General features: G+C 47.1%; 2 protein-coding genes across 19 annotated transcripts in view; one reads left to right on the plus strand and one right to left on the minus strand.

The window, feature by feature from the left end:
• Positions 1-23,886, plus strand: part of Ralgps1 (Ral GEF with PH domain and SH3 binding motif 1) — a 266,014-nt gene that overhangs the window by 130,588 nt on the left and 111,540 nt on the right. For all 18 annotated transcript variants that reach the window (XM_063227834.1, XM_063227863.1, XM_063227922.1 and 15 more), the window contains one exon: positions 2,984-3,110. In XM_063227834.1, coding sequence (XP_063083904.1) covers positions 2,984-3,110 — 127 coding nt within the window. The remainder of the gene's footprint in view (positions 1-2,983; positions 3,111-23,886) is intronic.
• The window catches only part of Angptl2 (angiopoietin like 2), a 33,830-nt gene continuing 25,162 nt past the window's right edge, over positions 15,219-23,886 (minus strand). The window contains exons 3-5 of the mRNA XM_003470765.5: positions 21,110-21,303; positions 19,241-19,511; positions 15,219-16,998 (exon numbers count right to left, since the gene is read on the minus strand). Of these exons, the coding sequence (XP_003470813.1) occupies positions 16,799-16,998; positions 19,241-19,511; positions 21,110-21,303 (665 nt within the window). The 3' untranslated portion in view covers positions 15,219-16,798. The remainder of the gene's footprint in view (positions 16,999-19,240; positions 19,512-21,109; positions 21,304-23,886) is intronic.

Below are 23,886 nucleotides of genomic sequence, written 5' to 3' on the forward strand. Positions count from 1 at the left end.
ACACTCCCACCTGTGCCATCATATTGGGCCTTCTTTTTTTTTTCATGAAGCAAACACCACTTTATGTATTTTTTTTTAATTTAAGTTTAGATATACATAATGGTCACTTTGGTTTTTTTTTTTTTTTTGTCTTTTGAGTCAGGGTCTTACTCTGTAGTTCAGGCTGGCCTTTAACTTATTTTGTAGCCCAGGCTGGCCTCAAAGTTTTGGTGTTGCTCCTGCCTCAGCCTCATGAGTGCTGAGATGACAAGGCATGCACCACCATGCCCAGCAGTTATGGGGAATTTGTATATGTACGTGCTGTGTATTGATTCCTCTCCCTCTACAGACATCCTTGTAGGGCTCATTTATTATGGACCAGTTGTTCTGAAGGCACCCTGCCCCACGGACATCTCAGAACCTTCTTTTCCTGGGTTGGGTCCACTGTCTGCTGTACACCATGACTTCTTTTTTCTGGTTTATTCTTTCATTTTTCTTGAGGAAATCCTGAGACGGTTTTCACATTTATCATTGGAAATATACACTCTGAGTTTTTTCACGGATTCTTGCAACCTGTGCATTCTTCAGCAAGCTGGTGCTATTCCGAATCTGATTCTGTAGACCCAGAATGAGGTAGATGAGTGAGATCCTCAGATCCCATTGTTTGTGGAGGGGCAGGGTAAGGGGGGATTCAAATGACAGGCTGCTCACCTCTGAGGTTCAGTCCACACAGGTACTGAGCAGGCTGGTAGACAGGCTGAACATGGCAGAGGACACGAATGGTCACTCTGTGTGGACCCTGGGAACCAGCATGGCTCAGCCGCAGTCGTGTGAGGATGACATCACGGTTCCTCTGGCCGCTGGATGGATATGGGTGATTGTCAAAAAAGTCAGTGGAATTCTAGACTGCATTAGTAAAACCAACAACAACAACAAAACCTTCCTGACCAGGGAAATCAGGGGCCTGCTTACCCTTGCAAGGGGCAGTTCCCACTTGGCTTATGGTTTTGTTCTGGGTATGTGTTTTCATTTAGCAAACTTCTCATACTTAAGGGCTCTTTTCAATTGTCATTTCACTCTGTAGCTTTCCTGACACCTCCCTGACCCACATTCATTTAATACTTTGTCTTGGTCTTCAGTCTTTATTTATTTGCTTACCATGTTGCTAAAAGATATATCTTGCTTCTCTATTAAATCAAGTCTCTCAGGGATATTCAGACAAGTCACTTAATCCTTGTGATTACGAATTTGGAATAGAAACAATAATCTTGGCTCCTTTTTTTGTGTGTGAGCTTTGTAAATATCAGATGAGTTGTATATTATGATGCTTTACAAGCAGCCAATGGGAGATGGTGTTACTTCCTGTCCATTTGTTACCCTAATGAATAACAGCCTCAAGTTAGCGAGCCAGTTAAGCAGCAGTTGTTCCTAGCATCTGTGTAAGTGTCCCCACCCTGATGTGTCCTGAATTTTTCAGTAGAACAGCTTGTTCTTTATTTTCCAACTTTTTTAGCACTGGGACTTTTCTGTCAGCTTATCTTTTGCCTCTTCTCTCTGAAGTCTGGGCCATACAGTAGCCTGCCTCCTGGCTACATCCTCTGGGGAGGATTTGGGCAGGGTCTATCCAATGCAGCCTGAGGCTTCCTGATGTACCAGACATAGCCTGGGATTTGCAGACCCAAGTTCTGGGAACTGCCCTGCTTCCCTGGTGCAGGCAGTCAGCATTCCTCTGCTCTCTGCTACATGGTGGGGCTGGTGACACTGGCAGGTCTGTTGGTCCAGGTCTTTACACAAACCATTGGTGTCTCAAGACTAAGTTTGGCCCTGGATGCTCCAGACCAGCAGGCCCACTCTATTTATACTCCCAGACTTAGCCATTGACTTCCAATTCCAGAAGCTCTGGACCCTGCTGCTGAATTTGAGGGAACTCTCAGCATTAACTGCATGCTATGCCAGAGTTAGCCCTCCTGGGCAAACCTTTCTTTTCAAGCTTACAGCCTTCTTTTCAAGTGAGACCTCCCAACTTAGACTGCTTTCCTCAAAGTCATTGTACTTAAGGAGTTTTATTACATCACACCTTGACTTGGGACATGCAGGATGACCACAACATGAGACCTTGATCTTGAGCAACAAGAATTCAGATCTCTACTCTTGCCTTCTAGATTTTTTTTTTCTTTGTCTTTTTCATTTTTATTGGTACCAGGGATCGAACTCCCGACCGCCTGCTTGGAAGGCAGGTACTTATGCCGCTGAGCTAAATCCCCAGCCCCTACTTTCCCTTCTAAGAAGGCTCCCTGAGCTATCCTTTCTAGGTTGTCAGATTTGCATTCGCATACCGTGGAGATCTCAGTCACCAAAGAGTTCGCTTCTCTAATCTCAGGCTGTTCATCCTGTGATGCTTAATTGGGTACCTCTTAGGTGACTGCTTTTGTGAAAGAATTTTGTCTTATATTTACACTGTGCCCAGTGTAAATATAACACTGGAAGATGCCAGGGAATCTGGACAAAGTAGCCTAGGTCGGCATCTGGAATGCCATGTGGCAAGTCCATGTGAATTGTGTGCAAGTTCCTGGGTTCATCTGTCAAGGAGATGTTGAGGGGAGCAAAGGTAACTGATTCAGGGGAAGAGGCTTGGTGTAGTTGTGAAATAACCTCAAGGTTACCTGGAGGATTTTACTCTCAGAACACCTCGCTATTGTGGTCTCTGTACCACAGAGGTCAGTGCTTGTGTTTGCTGGGGGTTCTGGCATCATGTAGCACTGTGTGTGGACAGCCTCAGGGGTACCACAAGTGTGAAATTCTCTGAAAACAAGAGCGAGGCTGTGCAGTTTTCTATCTCTTCATGAAACAGCCTTTAAAAATCCTTTGCTGAGTCTACAACTCAGCATAGACATGCCATTTAGAATGTTTCCTTTGGTTCTTTGTTTACAGATTTTTTCTCCCTCTAGCTTTATCTGGTTTATTTCTCTTCTCTCTCATGCTCTGTAATTTCTTTTCATTACAGCTTTTGAATCGAAAAGACAAGACCACCTTTGAGAAATTGGACTACCTGATGTCCAAAGAGGATAATTATAAGCGGACTCGGGAATATATCCGAAGCCTGAAGATGGTGCCCAGTATTCCCTATCTAGGTAGGAGTCTGAACTTGCTTATTTTATGTGTGTGTGGGTTTTTTGTTTGTTTGTTTTTTGAAATATGTTCAATGCCAAATAAGGTATTTTTACAGTTTCTAGTTGAGAATTTTCCAGGAAGCAGCAGGGGTCATGGATAAAGAGGCAGTTGGTTGGCTTTTTGGGTTGGAATTGGCTGTTGATATTTTTTAGGGACAGGAACCTTGGCGAGGGGGAGAAACAAGCAGTGTTCTGCCTCTTATGCATGTGCTTTGTGAGCTCCAAGCTCCCAGGCGGCAGCCCAGACAGGTCATACTTACAGTGGAACGACTTAACTGCACCATCTGCTTCCTCCTGAACTGGGGAACCCCTCTGTGCTGGTTCTCAGGCACTATTAGTGTATTTCATAAGATGTGTACAAACTGGATTATAGTAATAATTATTAATTCTTCTATTAGAAAATAATGTATGTTCACCGTATAGAGTTAGGAAAGGAAAGTGACTATTACTCATTATCCTAAAGATACTTTATTCATATCTTGCCATTTATTTGGACATATATAAAATACTTCTACCCCATCTTGAACACCTAATGTTACTATTCACATTTTAAACTATGTAAGTTGTTTGTATGTTTTACAGTGAATATCATTGCAAAAACTTCTATATATGGTTATGAATATTACGTTGCAGTAAATTCCTACATGTGTGATTAATGAGCCAAAACTTACACAAAAATATATGCCTTTTCCTGTATCTTCTCAAAGTACTCTCTAGAGAGATTAACTTACACATTTATTAGAAACTGATGGAATTACTTCTGCATGTCTAAGTGCTGCACATTTTGCTGTTTCTTTTTTTCTCTCTATTTTAAATTTTTAAATCATCACCAACTTGATGAGTGAAAAATGCTTCCTGTAGTTTGAACATTGGTATTATGTGAATTTTAGAAAAAAGAGTAAACTAAGGTTTTAACAGCACTGTAAACTAAGCTCTTATAGAAGTGCTGCCTGGTATTTTTAGAGATCCAGTACAGTTTTTTGGAGATACATCTTTGGCAGCTTTTAAAATATCTTCCATGAGCATTTTAAATTTAGATTTTCTAATTCTTTAAAAGGCAACTTGGAAAATTTGGGTTTTATAAGGAAATTGTCTATTTGATCCAAGTTTTCAAAATTATTAGCATAGAGTTTGTGTGTATGTGTGTACATGTGTGCATGCAGGCACATGGTACCCAGTATTGAGCCCAGCACCTTCACATTGAGCTGCCTCCCCAACTCTTTAAAAACTTGTTTTTAATTTTGCGACAGGATCTAAGTCACTTGAGTTGCTCAGGCTTGGCTCAAGTTTCAGTCCTCCTGCCTCTGCCTCCCAGGGTACTGGGATTGTAGGTGTGTACCACCAAACTCATCTTCCATTTAATTTTTTAACGATAGTGTATTATATAATATTGTCCCATAAATTCAAGTCTCTATGTGCATATAGTTATATTGCTTTTGTGTTCCTAGTAGTTTATATTTTTGTTTTTTCTTTCCTTTTAAAAATTTGCCTTGCTAGAAATTTATCTGTTGGTCTTTTCCAAAAAGTTAAATTTTAGACTTATTATTGGGCACACTGTTTTCTGATTTTAATATGTTGTATTTTATCAATCTGCACTTAACACAGAATGTATCTTTAAATCGATGATGAAGCATTGTAATATTGCTTCATTGGCACATAGAAAAGATACATCTTTAAAAGAATTTGATATAATTTTATACTACAGAAACAATGAAGTCATTAATATAGCCTCCAGTTGCTCCTTTTGTTGCATTCTGCATGTTTGATGTTGATATCCTCAGTGAGTTTTAAAGTATTCTATAGTTATAGCTTCAGCTTTTCTTTTATTCAAGTACTAGTTTTTTTTTAAATTTCAAAGTCTTTATTTTTTGAACAGCTTTACTGAAATAATTCCTATAGAAACCATTGCAAGTGTACCATTCAGCTTTTTTTTCTTTTGGTATAGTCCCAAAGTTGCGTAGCCACTACCATAGTCACTTTTAAGCATTTTTATCATCTCATAAAGAAATCCCTTCATCCACTGGCAGTCACTCCCGTTTCCCTTTAGCCATCCTCCTCCCATCCTCACCACCTAGGAGCTACTATCTACTTTCTGCCTCCAAAGATTTGTCTGTTCTAGAAATTGCATATAAACTGAATCATGCCTGCTGTTTTTCATGACTAGCTTCCTTCTTCATGTTTCCCAAATACATCCACACTGAAGTAGAATCAGTACTTGATTCTTACTGCCAAATGATAGTCCATTATATAGATACTCTGCAATTTATGTATCTATTCATTTGATGGATGTTTGAGTTGTTTTTAGTGTTTGGCTATTATAAATAACACTGCTATGAATGGCCTTTTAAAAATTACAATGTTTTTACGTTGGTTTAGAATACATGGCATGATTTTTTAAATATTTGAGATTTTTCTTATAGCTTAACATTTAATTAGTTGTTATAAAGGTTTCATGGGTCCTGGAAAAGAAGGTGTAATCTCTCAAATTATTTTTATGGTTGCATTATTATATTCAAATTATTGATAACGATCTATTAATAACAGAAATAGCTGTTACAGTCTATGCATCTTTAGTAGTTTCTGCCTTATGCATTTGGTATATAGAAATTTATAACAGTTATACTTTCATTATGAAGTGGCCCATGCAAAAACTTGGTTCCAAAAGCCAGGCGTGGTGCTGCATGCCTGTAATCCTAGCAGTTGGGAAGCTGAGGCATTGCCATGAGTTTGAGTCCAGCCTGGGCCACGCAGTGAGTTGAAAGCCAGTTTGAACTACATAGTGAGGCCCTATCTCAAAAAACAAAAGCAAAAAAACTCTTGGTTCCAGTTTGTGACTTGGTTTTACTTCATTGGCATAAATTGTATGGCACCTATTTTATTCTTCATTTGCACTTACTTTATAAATCCTTGACTGCATTTTAGATTTTAGTATTCTAAGATTCCTTGCTTTAGGCATGATCTTTGCAAACAGAACTCAGTTGAACTCAATCATAAGAGACTTTGTCTTTTTGTAGGGGATGTAACTCTTACAGTTATTTAGTCTTATGCCATATAATTGAATTGACTTTCATGCTGTGCTTTCTTCTTTCATGCTTTCCTTGTTCTCTTCTTCCAGCTTGCCATAAGCTGTAGTGCCTTTCTATTTGTTGTCTGGCATATCCTTCCTCAGGTCTGCAGAGGAAGGGCACAGCTCCTGAGTCCATTCCACTCTGTGCAAGGCTACCAAGCGAGTGATGGGATTTATGATATGGGAGTGAGGGTAGCCTGGGCCCACCACTGGTTCAGTGGGTGGGGTGCTCCGGGATGGTTGATGAGGCCTTTTTTCTCTAAGAGGAGTGATCATGAGAGCTTCTGGGTAGTATCTGCTCGCTGTCTGTCTTTTGCTTGGCCAGGCATTTGAATGCATTATCTCATTGAATGTTCACCATAGCGCAGGCTCTGAGAGATTACCTAGGTTCACATTAACTGGAAAGTGGCAGGGCCAGGATGACACCCAGATGGCCTGGCTCTAAGCCTAAGCTCTTGACACTACCCTCTCTTGACTTCCTGTCTCTACTGTTCAGGTCATTACTTTCCCAGCCCTGGCCCACCACTGTATTTCCTGTGCCATTTGTGACTGTTTGGGCACTGGCACTATGTGAAATAGATGGACATCTTCTCTCTTTCTTGTGATGCAGGGCTGTCTTGGGCCTCCAAGGGCATTGGTGGCCTGCACCAGCCTTTGGACTCCTTGCCCCTCACAGCATCTGGACGGATGCAACCCTCCTTGTTCTGACCACCTAGTTTTGGCCACCTCTTCCTGACAGGTGCTTCCCATTATCCCCTAGAGGCCTGCTTCCCCCACATGGCCTTCCTGCCCAGGGAGCTGCTGCACTTCTGTCCCTTCAGCCTTTTGATGATTCTCCTCTCTCCTCAAGTCAATTGGACTGCCTTTCTCCCAGTGGCCCTGAATGACTGACGTGTACAAGCCCAGGAAGGAACTGGAGGTGCTGGCTCTCACGGCTCACTCTTCCCAGGGCAGTGTGTGAGGTTTTAGCACTGGAGCCCTGCAGTTTGCACTCCCAGCTGTGGAGCAGTATCTCCTTCTGGGGGTTAGTGGGGCATCTATGGGAGGAGGGGGCTTGGGCTCCACCTACCCCTCCAATTTTCCAAACCCAGGGTGTGGATTCAATACTAGATTCCTTCTGAAAACCCAACCTGTCCCAGGGATAGATTTGTTTATCTAAAGTGGAATAGTTACATAATTCCTGGAAAGTACAATATAGGAAAAAATGTCTGAAACCATTTGTTTTTCCCTTGGCAGTCTCCATATGGGTCCTTCCTTACTGGGAGTGGGAGGAGCTTAGGTCCCTGGTATTTCAAGCTGCTTTGTGTGTTTTACAGCTCGAGACTGTGCGTGCTGCTTGGGCTGTTATTTACCTTTAATAGCAAATGTGACTTTTATTTTCATAACAGTTCTCTTATTCCTCTGTGGAAGGTTTTGTGCTAGCTGGGTTCCTGTCTCTTCTCCACGTAAAGATGCCCTGGTGGAATGCTAGCCGTTGTTCCTAACCGCTGCGTGGGTGTGTATTCCAACTCCTTCAATGCAGATTTTAGAGCCAGTTGGCCACACGTTGATGTCCTGATACCTTTGTGAAACATAATTTAAAAAACACTGAGGAAAACCTTTTACCTTTAGAAATCTAAGATTTTGAATCAAACAGTTTCATCTAAATTACTTCAGAGTGTGAACATGGTATGGGGAAATAGGCCAACTATTTGCAGCTAATTAAATACCTAATCCTTATTGAAAGGATACCAAGGCAGGCAAAGAGCTTTGAAGAATGGCCATACCACTTACTTCCAAATAGCTGCATTGATTTAGGGGATGTTTGATTTTCACTACTTATTATTTCTTCCAGGAAATCACTAAATAAAATTAGTAATATGATAGATTTTAAATGCTTTAGAGCTGATTCTAAAAATACCATAGTAGTATGGAAAATTGTGATTTCTCAAGGAAAAAAAATTAGGTGTCCTGACAGTTCTAAATAGTAACAAAACATTTAAACATTCTTGGTAAACTTACCCAGACCTTTAATATGTGAAGCAGACTTCTAGAACTAGAGCTATTTCTTCAAACACAACCAAACCCTTCCATTTTTTAAAAAAAGTAAGCCTTTATTTTCAAAAACAAATTCTGAAGTTTAAAAACAAAGGCAGGTTGTTTGAGTATAAATCACACAGGGTTAAACTGTCAAGAGATCTAGAAGAACCCTCAAAAAGAAGTGACCACTGGTCAAAAGGAAGTATGTAAATCTGATGCCCCAGAGTCCCTGTAACAGCAAGGTGAGTGAGGGGCCCGAGCGCAGCAGGTGCCGGTGGGTGTGGTCTCACTGTCATCTCTGACATTCAGTAGCTCGAAGTCCAGCCCTGACCACTGGAAGGAGAGCAGAAACTAGAAGCAAGCTGAGCATTTCCAAGGGAAAGGCAAAGGAGCAAACAGAAGAGCCCCCCACTCAGTGGGGTCACCAGGAAAGATGAACAAGCAGGGCATAGATGGGGGGAGGGGAGGGGAGAAGCTTATGCAAGAGCCCTGAAGTGGGGGAAAACATGTTTGTTAGAAAAACTGGCTGGAGAGTGGAGGATGAGGGGGAGGTGTCATGAGAAGCAGCTGGAGTGGAAGAGAGGGGCAGATCACTGAGGAGGCACAGAAGGAGGTGAGCTTGGGCTCTGACCCGACAGCACAGTAGGGAACCAAGGAAGGTTTAAGCAAGGGTACAACTGGATTTGGATTTGCTCGCATACATCATCTTGGCTATAGCACAATGAGTGGCTTCCAGAAGATTCTGTTGGAGGCGGGAGACCAATTAGAGGATCATGTATAAGCCTGTGATGAGTCACTGTGGTGCAGAAAGTGCTCGTAGGGAGGGAAAGGCCTTTGTGGTTAATTTTAGAGCAAAGCCTTGGAAAGACTTGAGACAGCTGTCTGTAAGCGTAGCCTTTTACCTGATAGAGACCCGTGGCGTGGCCCTGCACTTGGGCTTGGAGGAGCCACACATACACTTGAGCTGTGTGGTCCTAAAGTGGAGGTGAAAGGGCAAGCCTGGGGGGAGGGGCAGCAGACTGATGTCACAGAGCTTCTGCTTCCTGAGACATGGGTTTGAGCGGCTGTTGCCTCTGGGAGCTGCCATCCCCTAAGAAATCTGACAGCAGCCATGTTGGGGATGCCAATCATGTTATCCAGCTAACCTGCTGAAAAAAATTCCCCTCCATGTGCAGGAAATCCAGCCTTTTTCAATCCCTACCCCACATGTTTCCAGGGATCCCCCAGGAATACTTGTTTGCTCCATAACTCCTCCCTTGTTGTTGGGTGCCTCCAGCTTTCCTAGTTAGGCTCTCCAGCTTGCCCCATGTGGAGCCAGGCTTCTTCCTCACCTGGGTGGCAAGGCTGGGGCGTGTGTAAAGGGATGTCACAAAGAAAAGCCAAAGCTTGGATTCAGATATGCCCTTCTGGAGTCATGGCCTTGCCTTCTCCTCTTGCCTGCCCTGATGGCCTGATACAGCAGGGCCAAACTGCTGCCTCCCCTTCCACTGGGGGCCACTGTCAAGTTTCCGTTCCCTAAATGGGGTCTTTCAGCCCTCTCTGGGATTTGCCAAGCACGAAAAAGCTTCCCTCTGACACCAAGCTCAAACATGGCTCTCAACCAACAGGATGAAGACACTGTCCCATCCAAAATGCAGGAAACCTTTTTCATTATTTTGTAGAGTGGTTAGCTAGATATTGTTTCAAATTTCTTCTAGAAGGGAAAAAATTTCCTGGGATATTCTCCAGGATTTCTTGCAAAAGGCCAGTAGATGTCATTAAAGACCCCCATTTAATAAACAACCTCCAACTCCTAGCACACACAGTTTGACCTCTGACTTAACCCAGCATCATAGGCCAGGCAGATACCAAGTTTAACTCAAGACTTCATGTGCTTAGTTGGGGTTCTGCCAGGCCTTAACTATTAGTACATCCTCCATCAACATAAGTCTCCATGGTGATAAACAGTGGGAGGAAAACATGAAGGTCAGGAAGGGAGCCCTCAGGGGCAGGATGGCTTCCTGCACGCCTCTGCTCATAGCTGGAGCACCTTGGTCCTTTGTCCCTTCTGGAGTGTGGGAGGAAGGACCTCCCCTCAGTTCTTTTCTAGATCAGGGTTTGTAATGCCCTACCCTCCAGCCTAGGAGATAAGAGCCCAAGTTCTTTGTGTGCAGGAAGAGTGTGATTTTGTTGCAGACTCTACAGAGTATTCTCATTTGCTGACTTCCTTTAGTCTTTGAATCTGTGTTTAGAAACTAATAATAATTTCAACAACTCATGTTTATTCTTTTACCACGTGACAGGCACTTTCTGTACATTATCTCATCAAGTCTTCCCAACAGTCCTTCCTCTGAGTCACTATATTTATTTCATAGCTACCAAGTATAAATAAAATTCATATTAAAGGTGACTACTTTCCCCTTCCATGTTGAGTACTTGGTTTTTTTTTTTTTTTTTTTTGTTACTCCCTCATGAGTCTCTCACCCCAGGAGCATTCAACTACTATGTGGTTGCTGAGAGGCCCATGTGGCAGGGGACCAAGGCCTGCCAACAACCACAGAGGGAGTTTGGTAACAGGTTCTGCCTAAAAGTCAAAGCTTCCAGATGAGACCTCAGTGGCTCTGCCAGCCACTTGATTAAACTCTCCAAAGAAGCTTTGAGCCAGAGACACCCGCTTAAGACACAACCCAGATTCCTGATCCATAGAACCAATAAAGTAATATGTACTGCAAGTTTGGGGGTATTTGTCATATGGCAGTGGATAGATAGCTAGTGCATCTCTAGCCCACGCTGTTGCCCAGTCTACACTGAAACAAAATCCATCATCACTCCTCGCGCAGGACTGTAATTGATCCCCAAAGGCAGCAGGAAACTCGAAGTCCCTCTCAGAAGCTAGTTTTGAGGAGAGAAACTCTTATCAGTTGAGGAAGTGGCTGTCACTTTGAGAGGCAGTGAGTTCCTGTAGCTCTGTAAGGAGCAGGGCCTGGGATGACTGGCCAGGGCCTGGAAGGCCATCTTCAGAATAGCTGTGGCTCATTAACTGACGCTTCCTGGGCCCAGGGCACCAGTGTGTGCTGGTCTACAGAGGCCCACATCACCTTTTCAGGAGGAAACAAGGAGTCTGTTCCATGTCACATCCAGAGAGACTGGACCCAGGGATGGCATTGGGTCCAATGTTTAAAAATTTAAACAAATTTTTAAAATTACCAAAGCAACACATTGTTTGCTATAAAGACACTAAAAATTAGTCTATAAAGGAAAAAGTAAAAATCATTTTCTTCTTCTGCACCCACTCAAGCACCAGCTACTAGCAACTGCACATGTGCCATTCCAGACATTCCCGGCCACATCTACAATCTGTATGCCATGTATGGGAGGAGGTACAATACTGTGCTTTTTAACCAAAATGGGAACATTTTGTTTGTGTTGTTTTGCACCTTACTTTATTTCCAACTGAGAATATCACAGATCCTGTGCAGTGACAGCAAATGTGGGACTCCATCATTCTCTCTGTGGCCTTCATAGATGCCTGGGTGATTTGCTGGGTTTTGCTGGATCTGTGCTGATCTGTGTAGCCATGGCCTAACTGATAATCACTGAAGTGGTTTCTCCATTTTACAGGTGACACTGTGGGAAACATCTTTCCACCCATGAATATATTCACCCATCATCATTCTGAAACAGGCATGTTAGGTGCTAGGCGTGGAGTGGCTGCTGGGGCATAGATGGGGGGTTGCGATTTTCCTATAGCCACTGCTGGGAAGCTGCTACAAAGGCTGCCTTTGCCTTCTACCCACTGTGTGGGCCTGGCTGCTTTTCCTCCTCCACGTGCCAGCTGTTGCCAGTCACCTTTTACATATGTTGAAGTGACAGGTGAAAGCATCTTTTAAACATACAGTTCTCTATTTGTCAGTTCTCTCAGTTTCTGGTCAGGCCTCCCACCCACCTGACCAGTCACTCTCTACCTCTGCCTCTGCTTCCTGACTATCAGTCCTAATCCCTCTCCCTGTGTCCCCAGCACAGCATTCACTGTCCTCATCCGTGAGGAACAGCTGGCTTTGGTTTCCTGGGCAGAGAGGCCAACCTAAAGCCTACGTCTAGCACGTGTGTCTGGGACCTGCGCAGTATTCTGGACTTTAGGGCGGCTGTGTGCTTCTTCCAGCCCTTTCCCCTGTCAAGATGATGAGGGTGTAGGCCCCTGTCATCATGTGCCTTCAGAAGAGAACTCTAGGGCAGCTGTCTGCCCACTCTGAGATGTGCCTTAGCTTTAGTGGGAGAGGGGGCAGCCCTTGACCAACCCCTGGGCCAGATTCATTATGACCATCTGTGAACAGTGCACAGGACAGCCAGACAGCCATCCACCCAGGAGGGGCCGCATGTGGGAGTGCTTTGGGAGGCTGTGCAGATGGGAGGTATAGTTCCAGTCAGGGTCCTCTGTGTGGGCTCAGCTGACCCAGGATGTCCAGGTCAGGAGACACAGGATACTTGAATGCCTCAGGGATAGTTGGCACCAAGACCTGTGTCCAGGGCACAGGGTGAAATTTCAGGTAAGAAGTGGCTCTGGTCTGACTCTGGGATCTGAATGAGGCAGGTTAGCAAGCCTCGATCCTAGATGTGTGAAAATATGAGCCGAGCTGTCACACCCACAACCCGGTTACCAGACAGTGTAGACTAGGGCTTGGGCCAGGAAGAACGAGTATATTAGGTGACAGCCAGACTAGCCTCAGGTAGGACATGAGTGCCAAAGACAGGTTGTAAGACAAGTGGGTCTCTGTCTCATAGGAATAAGAGAACCATGGGGCGACTGGTATTGACCCTGGCAAAGGACTCCTAGAAGGGCCCAGAAGCTGGAAAATATTCTCCATCCCTGCCCCCGGTTATTCTGTCTCCATTGTGCTCAGGCAGATTGGGCACACAGCCATGGACTGGCTTCCTGATAGCCAGCTGTTCTGCAGACATGTGTGATGTCCATGCTCTGGCCAGGAGGCTGCATACCAGCATGGTTTTCAGATGCAAAGTTGACTGATGATGAGGGAGATGTGAGCCCTGCTGGTTTCAGTTCCTCCTTGGGTGTGGTGAGGTAAGGACAGAAGAATCAGACCAGCTTAAATTCCCATTGTTTCAGGCCGCCTGTTCTTGGAGGTCACTTTTGTCTTCGAGCCTTCATTTTCTGTGTTGAAAGCATACTCATAGGACCTACCTCATAGGGCTGTATACGAATTTAGAGACATGCTTGATACTTGGGATGCAGAACGCACCAAATAGATGGTAGATGGTGTTAGTGTTATACAGAGCCAAATATAGCAAGGGACTCCCCAGCAGCAGAGACCTTGCTGCCATTTGTATATAGAGACTGTTGAGAAATTCAGCACACGTAGCAAGGGTGGGAAAGGCCCATCAGGGCAGAGCCAGCTGTCATGTTTAGCGACCCAACTGGGCTGGATGAGTTAGTGTATACTTTTTTGGGAGAAAGAAGGGGTCAGCTTGGGAGGAGCTGGTGAAGAGGACCTCAGCTGATGAGTAATGGAATAGAATTCATCTAGCTGGTAAACTTTGGGCTCCAGAGAGGAAAGGGAGCCAGTGACAGCTGAAGTGTAACCTAAATGCCTTTTTATAGAGAGACCCAGTCCATAATCCCTACTTCCTTGGGAAGCTGGGAGCTGCCCCTGCCTCTCACCATTGTAGTCCCTCAGCAGCAGTGTTCATTCCACCTGGCTCTGCTGCAAAGCCTATCAGATCGGGTGGACACCCAGCATGGCTGGCCAATCGTGTCCTCTGCCTGAGAGTTAGCAGGAAGTGTAAAATGTGGAGACCAGAAGACCAAGAGGACTGTGAGCTCAGGATGGCTGTCTGCTCCCGTGTGCTAGGACAAGCAGTGAGAATGGATGAACAGTGAGAAACACAAGAACAACCCTGTAGGAAGAGGAGAGAAAAAGAGCCAGGAAGGGGGCGACCTTGCTTCTTGAAGGGACTCCAGGCCGTTTCTGGTTCCTAGCCTTTATGAGGCCCAAGTACATCTCTCCCTGCCCATGGACTTGGGAACACATCTCATGTCCTTATGTAACCTGGTTATTAAACGAGCTAGAATCAGTCAGGTGTAACATGAAACCAATCTTATTTTCTTCCAGTGTCCTCTTGAGCCTGCTCGGTGGATGATTCCTTTCCCAGCAAAGCTGAGAAATCTTCCTGGTGTCAGACATGACAAAGCCCGGTCCCTTCTATCAGTGCCACCTTGATTTCAGACAGTCTGGGCTTTGTTGACTTTCATATGGGTAACACATGCGCTGTCCATGGAGAACCCATGCTTAGTAGAACTCCTATGATTGTATACTTTAAAAAGTGGCATGGCAGTACACTTAAGAGGCTGAGGCAGGAGGATCACCATGAGTTTGAGGCCAGCCTGGGCTACATAAGCGAGTTCAAGGCTGACCTGAACTACACAACAAACAAACAAACAAACACAAAAGGTCACTGGCTGGGATAGAGGAGGAAGGTTGCAGTGGATCTGGACTGATTAGACTGCAGGGCACTGACTGGTTGTGTTTTCTGGTGAGGCAGCTCCCCTTGATAGCCAGCCTCAGGCCCCTGAGCCCAGCTCCCGTCTCATAGGCTGCTGCCAGTGACCCAGCCTCTTCCTGTCTTACTGGAGGGAGAATGGGCTCCACAGTTCCGAGAGCCTCTTTCTTCTCTTTCCGTACAGCCAGGGTATGGTTTGGACAAGTCTCAGCTTTGGGTGCTGGTGGAGGTTGCAGGAAAGCCCTGGGGTTGCTTCACAGTGTCCAGTTTGACTCGGAGCTTGCCACTCTGGGGCTTGGACCCAGGACGGGTGACCAGCAAGGACTCCTGAGGGCACAGGTAGGGGCCACATGGGAAGAGTGTGCTCCAGACATTGTGGGCCTGTGCCCTGTGCTGAACCGTCTCATGATTTTACTTAAAGAGACATCCATCTGGGAGCCCCAGGAAAGCATACTGAAATAGCAATGCACTACACAGGTACATCCACGTAGCACTGATGGCTTTTATTGCAGATTCATGTCATTACAAGGGTAATCTGGGAATATATTAAAAAAAAAACCCTCCCTTTTATATACATGAAACATGCTACATGATACACTTCTGAGAAATGCTGAGGTAACAGGCTCGCACCAGACGTGGACAGTACCAAACACCCCACACCTCACAGGCCCAACCCCTATACCCTTGGGAGGGTCTCGCCCTCCTGACTCATCTCTTGCCCTGGCTTGGCAGTCATCCTGGCACTGTGGGGCCCAACAGGAGTTAGGAAGCTGCCATGCTGCAGAGCACCCCCCGAGGGATCTGGGGGCCTAGTGATCCAGCAGCTCTTGAGAAGCAGTCAGTTCTGTGCGTGGCCCCTGTCCTCCAGAAAAGCATAGTTCACAGATTAGGGGCCAGCTCTGACTTGCCCATGTTGGGACCTCCAGTCCATAGTCTTGTTGGGACCTCTATGCCCTGGCATTAGGTTCCCTTCATCTGAGTGTCTCTGGCAAGGTAGACTGCTACTCGTGCAGAGGTTAAAATGAAGTAGAAGCTGAAGTATGAGTGGAGCATACAAAGCTAAATACATAATCTATGTGATCACTGCTGTAGCTTTTGGTCTGGCCTCCCCTTTTCCAGCCAGAACCCAAGTCCGAACTGTTTTCTCCTCAGAAGTAGAAACATTTTGCCAGGAAAGAAGGTCTCTGTGGCAGCAAAGGTAGACATGGGTAGCAAGAGAAGAGGTGCCTCAAACAACAGTGAGCAGCCAGGGGCAGAGGCTCGGGAGGTGCTGGGTGAGTGTAAACGGGATGGAGGGGTGATGAAGAGTCCTGAGAATGGGCAGGCGTATAAATGGAGAGAGAAAGGAATTTGAAATTCAATTAGGTGCTCCCGAGGGTTCTTAAGAGAGGAACCCCTATGCCAGAGATGAGCCTGGAGCTTGGAGCTTGGAGCCTCATAAACCCTCCTGAAAGAAGCCAGGCACACCAGTGCTAGGCCATGGATTAGTCTTTGAACTGGTGCTACACAGCCTGTGATTTGCCTGTAGGCACAAGTCACACAGCAGTAAGGAAATGGTTTATTCTAAGAGCAAAGCAGTTGGTGTCAGCTTCACCATCTGAGAACTGAATAGATTATGTAGCTAGAGTATAATATGGTCTAGAGAACGTTACATGGCAAAGCCATGTGTCTCTCCAGACAGCACGAGGGGTGTGTATCTAAGTGCATACACATGAGGTGTACACATAAGTGCACAGGGAGGCTCATGCACTGGATACTGTAAAGACAGTCTGCAGTTGTGTTTTTATTATAGAGACTTCTGTTTTTTAAACAGAGTTGTCAGCAGTCCTGTTCTGTTCTGTTCTGGAAACATGAGGAGCTTTCTGGTGTGAAGAAAAGTATGAGGGACAGAGAGAGAACACGGTATGTGTTCCATTCCATTATCTGGCACAGTGACTTGGGAAAACAGAATCCAGGGTTTGAGTCCTCCCAGCCCCGAGAACTGGGGAGGAGCTGCTTGTTGTGCTGGACCTGCGAGGCCAGGGTGGGCTCCTGGAGGTGGCCATACCAGGGCAGGAGGGGAGCAGGTTTAGTGGAAGGTGTTGGGGTTGGGCCGGATCATCATCACCACTTTCTTGAGTGAGTAGGATCCTCCTCGGAACTCAGCCCAGTAGACCCCATCCTGGTAGCGGCTTCGGTAATGGCCTCCACGGTACCAGACCCCGTTGAGGTTGGAGTGGGCACAGGCGTTATACCACCAGCCTCCCTTCTGATAGTGAGCGCAGTTCCCTGCAGGAGAGAAGAGAGTCAGGAGGTTCCAGGCAGGGTGCTAGGGTCTCCCCTGAACCCTCTCTCAGAGGCCTTCTGAGCAAGAGCACTGGAAAGACAGACCCTGTACAGCAGAGGTCAAAACCGGCCTTTGTAGCTGCTCAGACCTGCCTTGGAGGCTAGGTTTTATAACCAGCTAGCTGTGAGTGCGCAGGCAGTGGCTTAACCTCTCCCACCCACTGCGTTCTCATCTGTAAGAGGAGGGCCGAAATCAAGCCTGCCATGTGAGGAGTAAGTGAGGGCCAGTGTTTAAGGCTGAGCCCAGGCTCCTGCAAAGGAGTCCTGCAGCAAATGGAAATGGAAATGGCCGGGTGTGTGGGGGAGAGAGAAAGGAGTTCTTCACAGGAATTTTTAGAGTTGAAAGAATTGGATCAGGAGTCTTTATGGAATGACAAAGGAAGTGTTTAAGAAGAAATGCCCTTCTTCCTTCCAGCCTATGCTCCATCCAAATAACTTTCTGTGTTATTTCATAAAAAGAGCTATTTCCATGAAACTCTTGGCATTATCACATCATGCTGAGCCTTGCTGCCAAGGACAAGTAGTTCAGAACAATGAGATGCGTGGGCAAGGTGTGAGCCAGCGTGCAGGGACATCTCTCCCCAAGCTGAAGGAGGGAGAGGAGCCACCGTCACGGCTGCGGTGGGAAGCCTGGGAGGGAACGTCTTCCTCAGGAAGGGGCTGCCCTGTCCACCTAGAGGTTGGAGGGCTTGATGGAGCCAAGCCTGTGGGATGGGGTGAGGGGGTCCCAGGCAGCCTGAAGCAGAAAGCTGGAGAGCCTCAGCCCCAGGCACTCAGGTTTCCCAGGGCAGGAGGGCAGTTCTCCTTCTGGGCCATGACTAAGGCCACAGAGTGCAGAGATACAATGATGCCTGTATTGAGCAGGGAGAGCCCTTGGCACACCACAATCAGAGTCCCATTTGCCAGGGGAGGCCCCTCCTGCACTCGCCCTGTACTTCAGGGTCCGGAACACATGTGCGAATTTGAAGTCACAAAATGTTCCTATATGCTCCCCAACAATTGCTGCAGCCACCATCACCCCCATCCCATCCTATCCCAGGGTCCGACAAGCACTGAGGGCCCTGCTTCTGCCCTGCTGTCCTAGACACCACAGCAGCCCTAACCGGAGAGCCCTTGCTGCAGAAGGAGGGCCTGTGCCTCCTCAGGGTCCCTTCCAGCAGGGTCAGTTCAGTGTCAGTGAGTGGACAGAGGTGTTCGTGTGGTATGAAGATGGGCAAGTCATGTCCCACCCTTCCCCTGATGTTAGAGTGTGGGAGTACAGATGCCTTGGGGACCTGGAGTGAGGCACCCTCACCTCATAAGTAGGTGTCAGGTCATTTTGGGAACAGTCTACAGTACTTGTTCCCCATTCAGACTAGGACTAACCAGGAGGATGGGCAGCAGGGCTCAGGCTCGCCCAGCGGAGCAGACTCTGCCTCGGCCTGGAGGTGGTGCCAGCATCTCCATCCATCACCAGAGGGACTTGTCTCAAGAAATAGATGTGGGGCTTGGGAGGCATCAACCATGGGTGAGGCCAATGTCTGCACCCAGGGCCAGGCCCTGTTTGTGCACCTTACAGTGTTCTATGCTTGTTTTTACTTGATAAAGACTTTCTAGTAAACCCTGTAGTTTGAGGCCTGTGATCTTGGACAAATCATTCATCTCTGGTTTCCTCTTCATGGCTTCCTTTCAGTGTTACGTTAACATTACATGCTAATAGCAGTAAGTAAACAGAGCTCCCTCTCAATGTCAAGTCCCAGACAAGGCACTTGAGGTACCTTGTCTCCAACCTCCTCCCTATGCTGCCCCTCAGGTATTGTTCTTACTTTCCGATGGGGAAACCCTCAGGGAATTTGTGCAGCGGGCCGAGGACATAGCTTCAGAATTCAGGGTCTATGGCCTAGAATCTGCTGGTCTTTGTGCCCCAAACAGGGAGATGAGCAGGGCACAGTGTGGCACAGGAGTGAGTTGGCTCAAGGCGGCCCTTGTAGATGTGATTTGTGCACCTGTGTTTTTCTTTTTATAAAAGCCACAGTGACTCAGCTTTGCAAAGGAGATCTGAGAGCAGTGGGCAGAAGTGTCCTTCAAGAGACAGAAACGGGTTCAGGCAGCTTGGCGTATTGCCCTGGACTCTGGAGTGAGGGGCTCTGGCTTTGGGTGACCTCTTTTTACTTCCCGAAACCTGGCTTAGACTCCACCTTCATACCTGTGTAGACATCATGGTCTCTGTCAAGGGTGGTGAACTGCTTGCCGTTGTGCCAGGTGAAGGAGTCGCCTGCGTTGCCATGGTAGCGCCCCAGCCGCAGCTTGTAATACTCGCTCTCTGGCTCCACACGGAAGCTGGCATATTCTGCAAAGACCTTGCGGCCGGACCAGTCCTCCATGGTCACCAGCAGTTTATAGTTGCCTTGGTTGGTCAGCCAGTAAATGTTCTCCAGGCCTAGCCAGTACTCACCATCAATGTTCCCAAACCCTTGCTGTGAAGACCAGGGAGAGTATGAGTGTGGAACCTGCAGTGGCCCAGCCAGTGTCCTGGCAACCGGGACACCCACCACCGTAAAACAGCCTGGGAAGTAAGCGGAGCACTAGGAGACCTGAGTCCTTCAGCTCCATGCCCTCCCTCACCTCACAATGGCTCTGTGACTTTTTGGGTCATTTCACCTTTCTGAGCCTTAATTACACATCACTCAAACATGGAGAGTATGCAGAGCTCTTAGCCAGGCACTACCTGCAATGTCACCATCCCCACAGGGCTGCTGCAGGAGTGTGTGTGATGTGGTCATTTGAAGCCTGGGACACAGAAGACATGTGGCCAGCATTTCTTGGACAGAGCCCTCGCCTCCCTGAGCCTCAGTTTCCTTCTCTGAGGATGTGCCATTCCACCTCTACTACATCTGATAGATGTGAGCTGTGACAGATGTGTCATAGCTACCAGGGCTCCTCCTAGGTCTGAAACCCAGTGGTTTTGTTATGGTTTTTAACATGTAGTTTTGAGGTAATCACTTGAGTAATGGCTGCCAAAGTTTTGTAAGCGGATGGATGTATTCATAGTGATGATCCTTGTTATGTAGTAAACTCTCTGTGTGTCTGCACTCTGATCAGAACGTTCCCTGAGTTTCTTTATCAGTCCTCACACTGACTCTTAAGAGTGAGGTGCTGTCATTGTTCTGTTAGAGTGGACAAGCCAGGACTCAAGCTAAGACACATCTCAAGCACTGTGCTGTCCCACTCCATGAGAGAGGAGGAGTGTGGAAGAGTCTAGGAGCCCACAACTTAGGAGGGTGAGGAGGAGAAGCAAGCAGAGACAGACTGATCAGGAGGTGGGCTGGGGCAAGGAGGAATGAAGGAGACAAAGAAGGCTACATGACAGAGCCATGTGTGGGGGCAGCATGGCTCATGGTAATGGAAGTTGTGACTTTGGTTTCAGGGGCCTAAGCTGCAATCATTTCTTTGACACACTGCAGCTGTGCAGCCATGGGCAAGAGACTCCTCTTCCCACCCACAAGCAGTACCCTCTCTGAGGGTTGCTTTGAAGCTAAATGAGGTCACAGCCAAGAGCCCTGCATAGTTTCTGCCACATAGCAGGTGCCTAGTGACCTGAGCTCTTTAGGCCACCTTCAGGCCTTTCAGCTCAGTCTGTGTTTAGAGAAGTGAGTGATGTGAAGCTGATACCTGGCAGCCTTTCCTACTGTAAGAATGAGCACTATGGTGCCCTGGAAACTGGGGAGCCTGGAGGATAGGCCTGCAGTTAAGTCCAAGGTGGTGCCAAATATCCAATGGGAGCCTTTGAGGGAGTTTTCCAAGGCCTGGGCGCCTCAGACATGTCCTTCTGGGCTTCAAAAACAGGCAGTAAGATGCTGCCCACACTCCTGGCGCAGTGAGGGGATTCCTACCCTATCCTGTGAGACACTGGTGGTCCAGACTCTCAGTTGCTATCTTGCAGTAGGTGCTGGCAGCAGGCAGGGAAGCGGTCTGTCTGCCCCACGCAGATGGGTTTGCAAAAATGCCCTTGTCTTAGTTTTTCTTGGCTCGGTGTTGACCACTTATGGCATGGACAGGCCTTGCTGGGTCTTACCTTGTATGTCTCCCAGTTCCTGAAGAAGTTGACAGAGCCATCCAGGCGCCTCTGAATGACTGTCCAGCCCCCAGGGTCATGTCTCTGGTCACACCACACCTGCATGAGGCGATTAGTGTTCTCAGGCTTCACCAGGTAGATGGAGCTGGTGTCATGGCCGTCCTCCAGGGCCTGCAGACAGTCTCTCCATGGGCCTAGGGACACACAGGTGTACATGTCACATACTGCCTATTTCCTGGCCACGCTACACCTGTACCCCAAACAGCATAACCCCTGGAAGGGCTCCAGCGGGGAAGCACAAGGACCGGGCTGGACCCAGAGCCCAGCTCTGTAACTGGAGGCTTTAGGATGTTTCTGGGAATTACATATTGGTCCCCCAGTGTCTTTTGGAGACCAGATTCCTTTCAACTCAACCTGTGTGTTTTCTAGAGAAAATGCAGTGGCCAGATGCTTAGAGCCCATGTATTCAGACATCTACAGAGCCCTGAATTTGGAGGTCATTCTACAGGCAGGCCCATGGCTTACAGGATGAGGTCTGGGGCACATACAGTGCAGTGCATGGCTTTCTGCAGCTGAGACCAGAGGGTTCTAGGAGCCTGAATAGCTGTCACAGGTCTTTCAGCCCCTTCACTCGTGGCCCCAGACTCCCCATGTTTTGAGTGGGTCATGTCAGCAAGAATGTACAGACCTGAATCACCAGCATCCAGACAGGCGGAGGTCTTACTGATCTGAGGAACCTTTGGGGCTGAGGAGGGGGTTTCAAAGCCTAGTCATGCCACCACATAGTTTAAAATTTTTTTAAAAATCTGCATTTTGCTTCAGTCTTTTCAAATATTCTCCAAATTGAGAATGGCTAAGATCAATAATGCTAAGAAAATTCCATCTTGCTCTATTGATTTCTATGTTCAACAATCTTTGTGTTCCTGACCCCACAGGGACCGAACCGGGTCCTGAAGGCCAGGGGAGCGCGGAGCTGCCCCATGGCTAGTGAGGCCCTAGACAGTCCTGTCTTGTCCCTATGTGTTGGGGTGAAGACCAACAGTGACAGGCATGCTCAGCTCCAGCCTCTCAATCTTGCAGTAGGCTGTGGCTGGGCTCACCTAGTCCCCAGGTGATGGTTATATATGCAAGGCTTGAGTCTGAGGCCTTGTTAGACTTCTCAGGTCCATCTGGAGATCTTGTAGTTGTGTGTGAGCACCCCGGGAGCCTGACAAGAAGGTGGGAGCTGCCTTGCTCCTCTGTCAGTCCCTGGGGGCCCGTTCAGTTAACTGAGCTCTTCCTTTCATTCTCCAGAGGCCTCTTACCCATTTACTTCTTTCCCAGCCCTCTCCCCACATGGAGGATGGGCTCACTCCTTCCTTCTTTCTGTCCTACCTCCCTTCCTTCCCTCCCTGTTGCCCTCTTCTGCCCCTCTGGCTCCACTTAGTATCTGTCTTGGGGAAGGGGAGGCCTAGATCTCCAGGAAGGAGAGAAACCTTTTGGTTGTTTTTGGCTAGAGCCCCAGAGCCTGAGGCATAGAATAGGAGTCTGTCCCTGACAGCTGAAGCAGAGCATGGTAGGTGTAGGAGGCTCCTAGTTCTTCCTGAGAGCAGCACAGGAGGGGCCATTTGATGGGAGTGCTGGTCACCAAAGATCCAGCAGTAGCCTGCATATATACCACTGAAAGTAAGTGACCAGGCTCCTGGAGATCATCAGATGGAGGGACACTCTTTATAAGGGACACGGTGGATGGTGGCTTTGGAGATAACTGGGAAGGTGGCAGTTCAGCCTTGCGACAGCCTGTGCTGCCTTAGCGTACCATCGATGGTTTCAGTATTACCTTTGGCATTCCTGTAAAGGGCTGCTTTTAAAAAGCAGGTGTTAACAATGTTTTGGGATCTCTGGTTCCTTTCAGAATTTGGGGAAAGCGCTAGACTCTCTGTTCTGAAAAACACACAGACTTACATAGTTTTGTAAACAGTTTCAAGGCAGATGGACCCCAGGCCCCTGCTTATGAACCCTAGCTCTAGGAAAGTCCTGACTTGAGTGGCAATAATAACAATAAAATAGTAACAACAGTGAATCCAGCACTTCCTTCAGCAAGCCCTGCCTGGGTGCTTCCACCCCTCATCCTGACACCCCTGGGAGGTGTCAGTGGTCTCCCCATTTTGCAGATTAGGAAATTGGAGCCTGAGAACATTAGGGGACACCATAAGGCCATATGGCCAGTGAGAGGCAGGGCAGACCTGGCCCTGAGTGGTCTGCATGACCCAGAGCCCACATTCCATAACAGCCAAAGTACACTTGAGGGTCGGGGTCCAGGCTTGGAGCTCTGTGTCCTGAGGGCTGCTCCTTACATTTTTATTCTGTTAACCTGCCAGTCAGCCAGGTTTAAAAAATTATAATTCATCTCAGTCAAGATGTGAAATCTCTTTTTTAATCGTTATTGATAATTTTTCCCCCTATGTCTTCTCCTGGTAGCCTTTACCCATGTTTCAATTGCTTGAATGTATTCTTTTCTCTCTTATTCTTTCTTTTCTTAGGAGGCAGGTAGAGAGGTCTGGCAATTCTTTAAGAATTTTAGAATCATGGTGTAGCTATAAAATAGTACCAAAGTGCTTAACATCTTCTGCTGTGAGGAAAGACTCCCCATGTCCCTGCACTTCCTGTGGCTCTGGGACCTGTCGGCTTCCATCAAGTGCCATGGCTCCATTTTCCCTCTGAGGCCGTTGTAGACTTCTACCAAATCACCTGCATTCAAATCGCCTACATTTCCTTTTCTTACACTAAAGGCACTA

Source organism: Cavia porcellus, unplaced genomic scaffold (genome assembly GCF_034190915.1).
Source record: "Cavia porcellus strain 051 isolate PalLab524CR breed Dunkin Hartley unplaced genomic scaffold, mCavPor4.1 scaffold_1, whole genome shotgun sequence".
Lineage (NCBI taxonomy): Eukaryota > Metazoa > Chordata > Mammalia > Rodentia > Caviidae > Cavia > Cavia porcellus.